This window comes from Haliaeetus leucocephalus, unplaced genomic scaffold (assembly GCF_000737465.1).
Source record: "Haliaeetus leucocephalus isolate CR32 unplaced genomic scaffold, Haliaeetus_leucocephalus-4.0 Scaffold339, whole genome shotgun sequence".
Classification (NCBI taxonomy): domain Eukaryota; kingdom Metazoa; phylum Chordata; class Aves; order Accipitriformes; family Accipitridae; genus Haliaeetus; species Haliaeetus leucocephalus.
In genome coordinates, this window is record NW_010972775.1 from 19,658,315 (window position 1) to 19,671,625 (window position 13,311).

Below are 13,311 nucleotides of genomic sequence, written 5' to 3' on the forward strand. Positions count from 1 at the left end.
GTTTTTTCTCCGCGCCCCCCCCCCCCCGCCCCCCCCCCCCCCCCCCCCCCCCCCCCGGACAAAAGTATTGTGTGCCTACTTGAATATTCTTAATGCAAAGCAATTACTCCTGAAAATGTTTTGCCCCTCAGTTGTGCTAATCTCCGTGGGAAATGTCCCTCTGGAGTATTTTCCACCACTGTAGAAAGGAGAAAATATAGGGTAGTAACCTTATGCAGGAATAGAACAAGCCTGTGGCTGCTGTCAGATGGGTCTTGAGGGAGTGTGGTCCTTGTACGTGCATGCTGCATAGGGAACAAAGTTTAGCGTAAAGGAAGGATAGCCAGTGTTCTCAAGCAATCAGCTGGGTATAATGTCTCCAAGAACAAGTAATGTGTGTCACCAGCCTAGAAGAGGCAATTCAAAGAGTTTCTATTCTGTGCATCAGCACACCAAGAATAGGTAGTAAATGAAATTATGAAGCAGATTATCAACAGTTTGCCTGCTTCTGCTATTTGCTTGTAGTAATCTAAGTTCCATAATGTAAAGGTAAGCAAATTGGTGTCCTGTCCATTTCTGATCAATTGCTGCTCAGCTAACATGATGTCTTGGTTGGTCAACATGAGGAAGCCTGAACCACAATAGTCCTGTGGAATTGCTAGCTTCCTGGAACTATGGAAGCTATTAGAGAGTCACTGCAAAAAATAATGAATAGAAGGCTGAGGAACAGAGGGGACAAACAGAGATATCTTTAAAAGAAACCAAGCAGTGTCTGTCACAAAGCATTTTCCTAGTCCTTTCTTGTAAAATACGTTGTGTTGATTTCCAATTGAATAGGAACTAAGAACAGTTACTTTAATACTGTAAGTTGTTTCCTCTAGCACTAGCCAGTGTTTGACAGGAGAAGTAATACTTTCCTTCAATTTTCATTTGAAAAGGACAGAACTTAGAAATCCTGGCTGTAACAGTTCCCTCATATATCGCACTGCAACAACACCTTTAGTACTGTATTGCCAGCAGGAAAGCTGCTGACTATTTGCTTGCAAACATTTTTTTCTTTTTTGCCTTTTCTTTATAAAATGTCACCATGTGTTTCTCTGAGAAAGCTTTACTGAATATCTGGTAAGTTTAGCGTGGCTTTGTTTTCTCCTAACTCTAAGATCATCATTCTGGAAAAATTTGCTAGCTTGTATGAATCCATAGTGGAAATCAGTGGATCTTGTCTATGTCAGCAAGCAGTATGTTGGCTAATGTGGAAGATTTGATATAAAACTGTATTATGTCTGCTGCTGTCACCTACTGTAAGATTATTGCATTGTTCTCACGAACTGGACTCTGCAAACAAAGAGTCTGGAAGATGCTAAGGATTTCTCATTCCCAGTAATAAAAATATGTGTGTGAAAAACACTCAGAATTTGACCCAACTGCAGGGTAATTGTTTCTAAGACTTATAAATTTTAAATATTACTATTATTTTCCCAATATTTTATTGGAATGCCTTTTTATGTGTTTTGCAGAGCTTTGTTAGAAGGGGAGAGCAACCAGTGGATTATTACATGGAGAGATCAGCATACAGGGAAATTGCCTCAAGGTAAAAAATGAATATTAAAAAATGAATGTTGAATGAAATTAAATATGACTGGAAACTATGGTGTAGTTGTATTCCTGAAAAATACTTTCTGCGAGTGTATTGCAAAATGAATATTGAATTGGCTTTGAGTGTTAATATTTTAAATCAACATAGAGCTATTCTTTATGAGATAATTTATGAAATCATGACTTAAGTGGAGAAGGTAAATAGGGAGTGATGTTTCATAGCTCTAATGGTGCAAGAACTTTTGAATGCCCATAGGTCTTAAGAGAGTTTTGAAGTATAAAGCAAGAGGTATTTAACTAAACATGTAGTTAAAACTGTGGAATTCACCATCATGAGGCATTGTGAGTGTTAAAAAGTTTATGTGGGTTTAAAGAGAAGTTTTAGTGAGTAATGAAAGAAAAATCAAAGACTTACTAAACATAAAGATACCGTTTCTATCTTAGGAGCTGCAAATCTCTGGAGGCTGTGAGAGTATACCAGGGAAGTATCACTATTTACTTGCCCTGTTCTTATACTCTTCCCTATGTATCTACTGTTGGTCACTGTAAACAGGATACTAGATAAGATGGACCTTCAATCTGACTGTTATGGCCACTGTTATTAATAACAGAATTAGTCTCGATAATACTCCTGAGTTTAACAATGTATGTTCTTAAAATCATCAGACTATCATAGACAGTAGTCCCAGAGGAGATTTGAAGGTGGCATCTGTAGTAGTAAATTAAACAGACTAGGGCCTAGGCTGAAATGCTGACATAGAATTGCCTATGCTGTTAAATTGTTAGCACTGTCTGTGGCACAGTTTTGATCTGGACTAGCCAGTACTTTTGCAGACAATGCTCAGGCATATTTAGTGGTTACCACAGACCAGGAAACACTACCAAAGTCAGAGGAGATGTGGCTAGCTTTTTAGGAGTAGGAGATTTGAGTTGTGCAGTGCTGATAGGTTTTAGAGCCAGACGATGATTCCTGGTACATTTTATTAAATTGTATAGATAGAGCCTAAAAGGTTCTTTATTTCTCACCCTTGTTGTACCTTGTGGCTATGAAGAGTTGTGTTTATGTTTTAAATTTCCAGTTTGTGGTGGCAGGTATGCCATTAATTCTCAATAGGAGCTGCAAAACTTCAGGCCACTTTGAAAGTTTTTTGAAGCAAAAAACCAAGCCTAGGATATTAACATACATTATTTAATAAGAAGTTGTAAATGTAAATGAGCATTAATATAAATACAAAAGGTGTAATTCTTAAGTAAATGCCATAACACCCAGTAGCTCACAACAGGTAAAATCAGCAAGAACTTGCAACTTAGTAAAAAACTTTGCTTTCAGTTTTAATATAATTTATGCATAGATTTAATTATCATGCAAAACCTACAGGAATGTCTTAACAAAGCTCCACTGAAAACAAAGCCATTATTTCTTTAAAAAATTTAGTATAAAATTTCTTAGCCCATGCCTCTATTTTATATTAAACACAAGCCATTATTTTAATATTTGGTTACCTATGCTCTTTTTGCAGGTATTATAAACACGTCATATAACTACACTGATACTTATTCTGCTTATCGGGAAAGAAATGGAAATAAAGCTTCACCAGCTATCAGGATCACTGACACAAGACATAGAATGCCAGTGGTGAATACTAGCAGTTCTGCACGTTATTCAGCTCAATCAGCACAGGCTGGATCACAGACAACAGCTAGTGGAAGAGCTTTCGGAAGAGAGGTACTTGGTTCAATATATTGCCCTTCAACAACTGTTACAAAGGATGAAAGGATTGTAACAGACCACAAAGATTTAAGAACATTTACTCCAGCCTACAGTAGCTGGAAAAACACTGAAACGCAGCAAAAGATAATTCCAGAAAGAAAGAAAACAGAAGTTACAACTTCATCCACAGTATCTTTTTCAAAAGAATCAGCACATGCTGAAAGATCAGGCAAGGACCACAAGCCTGACGCAAAGCCAGGGATTTCTGAAAACATAAGAACAAAACCAAGCTTCACTAAATTTCCAACTTATGAGCTGAATACCAATTTTAAACCATCTAAATATGAAGAAACCACAATTGAAACTTGGACGACACTAAAAGAAAAAAGAGGAGGCAGCAAACCAACTGAAGAGAAAAAATCTCTGCTGAAAGAAAAAGATAAGCTAGAGAAACAAACAAAGGATGAGAAAAAGAAAACAGATGAGAAACCTTTTCTAGAAGAAAGAAGTGTTGATTTTGGAAGGAAAACTGAGCAGAAAAAATATATCCACGAGGAAGTCATTAACCAGACGTTAACAGGGACTGATATTTCTAATGCAAGAACTTGGAAAAGTGAATCAACCAAAAAGGATACAAATGTGACCTTGGAATCAAGAAGCAAAGAAGTCATTGAGATACCTATCAGCCTTGAAATGCCTGCTCCCGACAAAGAATCTCAGAGTAATAAAGAAATAAGGTTAGAAGGTTTTAAAACTTCCATAGGAAGAGAAACGGACAACCATGTAACTAAGCCTGCTGAAATTCACAAAGTGAGTATTTTGGAAGCAGAATCCAGTCTGAAAGATGAAAAGCAAATTAGTGACAGAAGTCATAAAGTGGGAGCTCTGTCAACTGAAAATATAGCAGAGAATATTGTTGCTGACATTCTTAAAAGTTTTACGCAGTCTCCTAGTTCACAGATATCAACAGACATGAAAGTGACCTATTTTAATAAGAAAGAACAACCAGATGATGGGAAAATAAAGACTGAGATGACAGTGCAATCTCAAGTTCAAGAAAATATAGATATTTCTGATGAAGCTGATGAAAGAGGTCTATCAACTCAGGATGTTAGAAAAGTGGTTCGAGAGGGTCTTGAGGGAGCTCCTTCCAAAGAGGAGATAGAAGAAATAGTACATCATGGCCTGAAAGGAAATGAAGGCAGAAAAAAGATGTCTGTTAATGTTGAGATTGTAGAGGAGCCACTGGATTATGCCACTGATGAAAGGACTGATTTTTCAACACCGTTTGAAGTAGAGGAAGTGGAAGATACGTTCCCAGAGAGAGAGAGGCGTTACGGTGATGAGGAGGAACAAAACGTAACATTCACATATGAAGATGTTAAAAAGAAGAAACAACGCCCTGAGAGTTTCACTCACGTGGAAGAAGTAACTGAGGAAGATGACTCACCTACTGAACAAAAATATTTTGTATCTGTTCCTGATGATCATCCTATTATTAATGAAAAAGACAATGACTCAGTATATGGGCAAATTCATATAGAAGAAGAATCGACTATTAAATACTCTTGGCAAGATGAATTTTTGCAAGGCACACAAAGTAAGAGACATGAAGGTGTAAGCTCTCCAGAGGAAACATATCAAGTGGTAGGGGAGGAAGCAAGTGCCCATATTTTAAAAGAGTATCCTGAAGCTGAAACATCCCATGTTGAATCCATTGTTATTGAAAAGGAAATTAAAATTCCCCATGAATTTCAGACTTCAATAAAAGGGCTTTTATCAAAGGAAACAAAGGACCCTAAACATCAATTGAAGGAAGCTTTGGAGCAGTTGGAGGGCAGTCTCCCAGAAAGTGTGAAAGAGGAGCTGTCTGCATTAACAAAAGAAAATCAAGCTGACTCTAGTAGCTTAGAATTTGATATCAAAAAAGTTGATCAAACGGAGGAGGGTGGCTTGGTAACAATTGTTGCTGAAGTCAATCTGTCACAGACACTTAATACTGATGAATTTGATGTAGCTCAGCTTGGTGAAGTAATTGCAAGTGAGAAGGAGAAGGCAACATTGCATTCCCTGAAAAAAGGGAGCTCGGAGAGAGTTGTTGATGGTAGAAGCAATATAGAAGTAGATGTTTCTTCCCACAGTGATAAATACACGCCTCTGGCTGATCAAGAAATCTATAACTCATCCACAATGAGGAGGAGTGGTGGCACAGGGTATCATACCACTGAAAAAGTTATTTATCGCAGTTCGGTTTTGGAAACTGCAGATTTTGGAGAAGTCTCTCACTCACCACAATCAACTGATGAGACCAAATCCATAAGGCATATTAAGGTTGGTCCAGCAGAAGTTCAGAGATTTGAGCAGATAGTATATGAAGGGCCTGGTTCTGAAATGCTGGAGCTCAGTGCTACAGAAGATATTGTTCAGACAGAAGGATCATCAGAGTTTAGCCAATCTGTGAAGCATTTTAAACTGGGTCCTAAAGAAATCCAAACAACAGAAGAAGTAATTTATACAGGCCCTATTACTACAACTGTAGAAGAGATTGATTCTGGAAATCTTTCCCATAAGTTTTCAACAGACTTCAACAGGTCCACCAGACATGTCACAGTAGGATCAAGGCAAGTAACTGAAGAAGTCTCTTTTGAAGGGTCTGCGTCAGACTCCCTGGAGCTCAATAGCTCAGGTAACCTTTCTCAGACAGAAGGGTCTGAGGATGTCAGCAGATCAATAAGGCACTTTAGATTAGGTCCAAAAGAGATTCATACTGAGCAAGTTATCTTTGAAGGACCAATCTCCGGTAAAGTGGAGGTCAGTGACACTGGAGACTTCTCAGAGACAGAAAGTTCAGTCAGACGCATTCAGTTGGGTCCCCAGCAGTTTATGACAGCTGAAGAAATCATCTACCAGGGGCCCATCTCTGAGCACACAGAAATCAGTGAACTGGAAGACCAGACTCTTTCAGAAGGCTCAATAAAGCGTGTTAGACTAGGTCAAGTGGGAGTTAAAACCACTGAACAAATCAGATATCAGGGCTCCCTCTCTGAAACTCCAGAGCTCATTAACAAAGGACATCTTTCAGAGAATGAAGGAAGCTCAGATATCAATAGATCTTTCAGGCGTGTTAAAATAAGTCCTGTAGATACTCATGCTGAGCAAATAATCTTTACAAGACCTATTTCTGAAACGCTGGAAGATCTTTCACAAACAGAAGAGTCATCTGAGAGCAGTAGGTCTGTAAAGCATTTTAAAGTAGGACCCAAGGAAACATCTTTTACTTTTCAAATGGATGTTTCCAATATGGGTGGAATATCTACAGTAAAAAGTGGAGAACAGCAAGCAACAATGCTCATATCCAATAAGCAAGACCCTTCTGTTGGTCAGTCACAGACTGTAGTTGAAAGTGACCAGATTGTAGAAGATGAAAATCAAAGAAGAGGCTATGTTCTCTCCAGTTTTTCTCAAGATCATGGTGAAAATGTAGTGGAAAGGTCCTTTTTTGATAAAACTGTACAGTTGCAAAGAATGGTAGACCAAAGGTCAGTTATTTCTGATGAAAAGAAAGTCGCTCTTCTTTATCTGGACCATGAGGAGGAAGATGATGATGATAATGATGGACAGTGGTTCTGAAAGGACTCTTTAATGAAGTCTACTTAGCAATTTGTTTATACATCTTTTTGGTTATCTTTCTTTTTTAAAAAGATAAAAAAAGGGATGGGGAAACACTCAGACTATTTAGATTATTAATAGTGGACTGAGAGGTATTGAATCTAAGCCTCTACCTAATCAGCACACTTTTTGCTTTATTGGAAATTTTATTTTGGGGAGAAATCATGCTATTAGTATGTTTTCCTCAGAGACCTGCGTCCAATAATTTCAGATTTTTCCACCCATAGAGACAGGAATTTGCTATTGGGGAATTCAAAGGATTATTTTTTTTTTGTTTGTTTTATAGCAGGTCAATTAATAAGTGTGTGCTTGAATAGGACTTTTCCATTTTTTTTTTTTAAATACTGTATTGTACTTGGTTACTAAAATATTCAGCAATTCTATTTAAATCTCAAGCTACTGACCACAAATATAACAGACTATAAGACTAATGAGGATGGTAGGTAGCTGATTTTCAGTTCCATTTCGGAGTACTTAGATACAACACCTAATTAAAACGTTTTAAGATAGTTATTACAGCTATAAAAAAAAATACATTTCTGTAGGATCAAACTAAGCATAGCAAGAATTGACAAAAATGGTATTATTTGTATAGCTGAAATGCAGTGCAAAAAAGAAAGAGGTAACACTGAAGCAAGAATTTCTCACAGTATTCCTAATGAGAAACAGTGATTTTTATGGTTAGGCAGTAGTACATTTAATACCTTTAAAAATAAAATAAATTTAAAAAATACGCTGGATAGTACTTCCACTGAAGTAAGGAGAACTCTTTACAGGTTCAGTGGCTATGTACACTAATAACATAAACTTATTTTGCAGTATATGGGTTACCTTGATACTAGGTATTGCTAAAGGTAAGTGTGAAGTGTCAAACATTATTACATAATGCCTGATTTCTTAACACAGTGAAATTAGCTAATACGTGTTTTGTTCTGAACACAACTTGTAAAAATGGCATTGATGACACTTAACGATCATTGTGTGTTGAGTAATTTCCAGATAATCCTTTCTTTGTTTACAAATGAGAAGATGCCCTTTTCAATTACTAGCCCTGTAAACCTAACCTGAGATTTGAATTTTCCTTTTTTTTTCTTTTTTTTTCTTTTTTACAGGTTGTAATATTTGCCTTAGGCTGAAGTTGGTTTCTACTTAAATCATTTGAAAATAAGCTAATTTCACTTGGATTGCACATTGGTTAAATGAAGGACATAATTTAACTTTACAATTATAATTCAGTGACTTCAAAGTCCAGATCAGAAGACAGTACCACTAACTGTACTAAACTGTGCAGTGCTAGCAGAAGCAAAAATAGCAGCCAAAATATTTTTGTCACTGGGGTAAGAAGATACCATACTGGACACATATGAGAAGTAAGATACACAAATGAGAAGCTGCTGTTTTTACATGCACACACACATGCGCACATTCACTCAACCACTCACTCTTTCACACGGCTGCAGAGTAGAAACACACCTGAATCTGGATGGCTATGTTGTGCCAGTCCAGTGGTTGCTGACTCAGATTTTTTTTTTTTTCCCATGTGGTTATGTAAGCGTAGTTTTGTGTGTGCTAATCCATATCAGAATCCAGTTAAACTATCTTAGTCTGGCATGGCTGGTCACTTTTCAGATTGCTTAATATTAACAGAAGCTAGATTTTTTTCAAAACTGACTGCTACTTTATAATATGAATGTAAATGCAAAGCTAAAGAGAAGCTCCATGCTGACTGACGTACCATGCTGTTTCAGATATGGGACAGTTTAATCATTGTGTGCCTTAGTTACTAAGTTTGAAATTGTACAAAGCTATTAATGTTCCAAAGATTAATTCATGAGGTTTGTCAGCACTGCAAAATTTTCTGTATGTTTTCCTCATTTTGTATAAGTATGAGTACCAGGGTACTTGGGCTTGGATGTTTTTCAGTTGTGTACTATGAAATCATCTGTTGAAATTGGAAGTGTAACCAACAGCTGGAAAAGGAATAGGAAACTGAGGTGTGTAGAAGCACTAAAGGCATGTATGCTAAGGTTATTTATACTGTTCACTGTGTAATGGATAATAATATTTTTTTCATAATTATTCATATGTGCCCCCAAAAGATCTTGTGCTTCCATTTATAAATAGGGTGTTATTAATTGTAACACTTCTAGTATCATTCTATGCTTTTGTTTCCTTAGCTGATCCTATGATTTTAAAGATGGTAACATGTCTGTATTTATTTTAATAATTGTGTATAAGCCAAAGTTTTCCAGCTAGATGCCTAACTGCAAGCAATCAGATTCTGTACTTCAAGTATTTAAACAACTGCATAAAGGAAGAAGTCAGGTCTGTAATAAGCAGCAGAGTTAAAAAAAAAGTTTTCTTCAAGTTTTATTCTAAGCTGAAACTTAAACATTCTCTGTAAAACAGATATAAGAATATCTGCAGAAAATGTACTTTGTAACCAACAAAAAAGCTACTTAGAAGGTCAAACCCATGTATTGATACCTTGTGGAATCTTGTAGACAGACATGCTCCTTAAGAATAACTATACCAACACTGTTATGTTTATTTTCACCTGCTCAGAGGATTATAATGTCAGATGAAGGAATAAACCAGTAAGAAGCAAGTGAATCTCAAAATGTAGATGGCCTTAGCACTGAAGGAGAAAAAAAAATCAGTATTGTTTCCACTGAGGCAACAACAGCTCCTTTATGCATCGCTTTTTGAGGTAGTAGGTTATACCAAGATATATTTCCGTTTTGATTGTCTGGAGGGAAAATTTTGTTCTGTGTAGTTTCTTTAGTTCTATTTAAGATCAGGATTTTAATCAACTGTTGGAAAGTTAGTTTATTGTACTGAACTGGGAATGTGATTGGCATAACATTTAAATGTACGCACAGTTCCTTTGCATAAATACTTTCGGGCTGTAAAAACAAAGATATCTCATGTAACAAGGGTTTAAGTTTTAAAAATGTTTGTGTAAGCAGCCCATTTTCCATTGAGTTCTTCTTAACCTGAGACATTTTGACATAATGATAATAGTTTTTGGATAATACTACCTTCAGGCAACAAAATGTAGTTAGGTGGACAATCACATCCTGCAGGCCTAATGGTTGCATTTGCAGAATCAGGGCCGTAGGTACATGCATTACTAAGTAAAAGCAAATACAACCTCCTGTCTGATGTATAAACTCACCCTATGTGATCACTTTCTGCATAAGTATTATAACCTATGGCTGAAAGGATTGGTGATACAACCTCAGTCAGCATGCACTTCTGAAGCTTACTCATATAAGTTATGCTTTTCATTAAATACAAATGAGAACTTTACTGCTGAGTTTGGATTAAACAAAATGCTTTTAAAATAGATTCAGTAATTTGGGAGGTAAAACCTATGTATTTATATGCTGATATAGATCAGAAGTGGGGCAGTTTTCCAAATGTGTAAACCACAGGTCTAGAAAGCAAATATAGCATAGAATATAAAGAAAGATGTGTGAGAGACCTAGAACTCTGTAATGACTGATGTTTGTGCATCGCAGGTGTTTAAAAAGACAGTAAGAATGTTGAAACTGGGTTTATTGATGTCAGCTGTGTGAAACTTTGCAGGCAGCTGTGTTTTGGTCATTTGTAATGAAACTGCATTTTTGTGGTGGTATAAGCTTTGTGATTTTACACTTTTTCACTCTTGAGTATTAAACAATCAAAATCAATGCAGATGTTTCTCTTTCTTCCCGTCTGATGTTTTTAAGGCTGCGTTGTCAAAGAAAAAGGACTTCATGTCTATAAATGCCTTGCTCTAAGGCCTCTCAGACTGATGAGTTAATTTCAGTTCAAAGAATGAACATAATTTTCCATTCCAGCAAAGGCATACCTCTTTCACATTGATAGTAGAAATGATGGCAAAACATAACATATTCTTCATTGCGCCTACATACAAAACGGGTGGACAAGCAGTGGTTCTTGAGTTCAACAGCTGGTAGTGGGAGAAGCAGTATAAAACAACACAGAAGGTGGAACTCCTGGAGTTGCCAGCATCATAGTCTTCTTTGGATCCTGGGATTTGACCAAGGTAAGTCTTAACTTTTACCCTTTGCTAGCAAAGAAAATCTTTTTATGCGTGTTTAGACCTTCAATGGAGAAGTATATATGTAATTTTTTAAAATGGTACCTCTCTCTATGCTGTGAAGTTTATTTTTCTCTTTAACCACATAATTTGTTTGTAATGAAGAAAATATCATGCCTTTAACCCAATTTTCTCTTGATTAAAGAAATGGGTCATAATGAGTTTTTTGTATGAAAGAGTGAGACTTTCTGAAGACATCATCCATTTTTAATACACTGAGAAAAATCACATAATTCTCCATTTCTTGCAAAATGGGGAAAAACGGTATCTGAAGGTACTGACTAAATCACAGCATATTCTGAAGATGGTTAAATGATCAGTAAAATAGTTTCCACTGAAACTGGCCTCTGTCAGAAAAACATGTTTTCAGCCTTCATCTACTAAGTTAAGTAGTATTGCTGTTTAAACTGTCAATGGTGAAGATCTAGTTTCTCTGAAACTTGAAGCATGTTTCTGAATAGTAAAGAATGGCACTCACAGTGCATTGGCGTTTAATACACTGTTTAAGATTTCTTTTCAGTTTCCTGGTTTTGACACACTTGTCAGTTGTGATAACATTTTAAAGATGCAGTGAAAGTATGGGGGTCTCTCAGTGTTAAATTCTAGAAAGGAGTGCTTAAAATAAAATGGTGGGAAAAAGGGTGTTTATTCATACTCCAAATTTTAATAGTTTCAAAGGTAAAACCGTTTTTTCTCATGTATCCCTGCAACCAAATGTGAGCAAAATAACAAGCAATGTGCCCAACAAACAAGGAAAAGTTTTTCTTCAGCTTTGGTTTTTGAAAGATGTTATCTCCTGCTCATAAACCACTAGTATTGGTTCTGGTTTTCATTTCCAAATCACGATGTGAAGTTGGTGCGGCAGGAATTTACAGCTGGAGTCAAGCCTAATTTTTTCAACTACAGACCCTTTTTTTCAGGTGAGAAAGCTTTATAGACCTGATAGGAAAAGCAATATACTTTAACCAAAATGGCTCTGACAGGCTAAAACTTCTACTTTCCTCTTACTTCTGTGACTCATTCTACAGTAAAAAAATTACCTTGAATAGACTAGAAAACTAAAATCTAGATGTATACAAGAAGATAATAAGTTGACTTGTAGCCCACAAGCAGATATAGCTGCCTGAATTTTATCTTTATTTTACTTTTTTTGTACTGAATTTCAGTGAGTTTTCTTTTTTTACTAAAGGAAATAAAAAGACAGTGAATAATAGTCTGAAAAGACAAAGAGTGTAAGGAATATGCTTACCTGTATTAATATTCTTGTACTCCTCTATGTCACCAATCTATATTCAAGGAATTTTGTTTGGGGGGGGAGGGGAACGACGACTGGGTCTTCATGATGGATAGGAGAAATGGAACAAATTGATTCATCTTTGTTAAGAATAAGAAGCCTGTCAGACTGGCCTTGTTTCCTGATAGTAATGTTGTGCTTTGGGACTATAGTCAGAGGGGACTCATGGTGGGTTGGTGTTTCAGTATGTTGTTCTATCTTATTTGATCTTTGTTTTGTCAGACTTTTTGTGGCCCAGAAAAACAGGCAGGGAGATAGAGCTTATAGTTTCTTATCAGGTCAACATTGTTTGCCATTTTAATTTTGTGTTGCAGAGTGTATGCCTGCCGAGATACCCAGCTATTTCATACAACTCTATAAAAAGGCAATTCTCTTTGTGATTGGAAACTGCTGCTTTCGGTTGGTTGATTTTTCTCATAATTTTGGCTTTACTTTCATTTAACATCATTGCATCATCCTGTGAAAACAGTAAGATGCTGTATGACTACCTCTGTCACTGTTTGCTATTATCACTTGAGCAGAAGAGTTAACCTAGAAAATTACTGATTTTCTTCTATGATTTAGGAAAAAAATTGTAGGTGAACATATTCTCTTATTTTCACTTGTTGCTTTGATTAATCGAGAGGGGTGATGGTGGCACATAATCAAATCTCTTCAGGCAACGGCTGTTAAATCGGTGACACATCTGACATTTAGCAGAGGAAGAAGTCTGAAAAGTTAGCAATCTGAACAGCTGCCCAGGGAACTTTGCAACAGTTTGACTCATCTGTCTTTTCCATCAGGCATTTGTGTGACTCTTGTGCCTAAATATCTCTGAGAAGTGCAAAGGAACATAGATTCTAACAAGATGCAAAAAGATGCTCAGCCAAGAAGACATCTAATTAAAAACTCGCTTTGAATATGTCAGCAGTTTCTTGAATTGCTATCAATCCTTTTTTTATTGTGGGTGCTAAA

At 36.5% G+C, this 13,311-nt stretch overlaps 1 protein-coding gene across 1 annotated transcript in view; it reads left to right on the plus strand.

The window, feature by feature from the left end:
* SYNM (synemin, intermediate filament protein) overlaps positions 1-9,611 on the plus strand; it is a 23,017-nt gene extending 13,406 nt beyond the window's left edge. Inside the window, exons 3-4 of the mRNA XM_010572028.1 lie at positions 1,497-1,570; positions 3,096-9,611. Coding sequence (XP_010570330.1) covers positions 1,497-1,570; positions 3,096-6,916 — 3,895 coding nt within the window. The 3' untranslated portion in view covers positions 6,917-9,611. The remainder of the gene's footprint in view (positions 1-1,496; positions 1,571-3,095) is intronic.
* Positions 9,612-13,311: the final 3,700 nt, after the last annotated feature.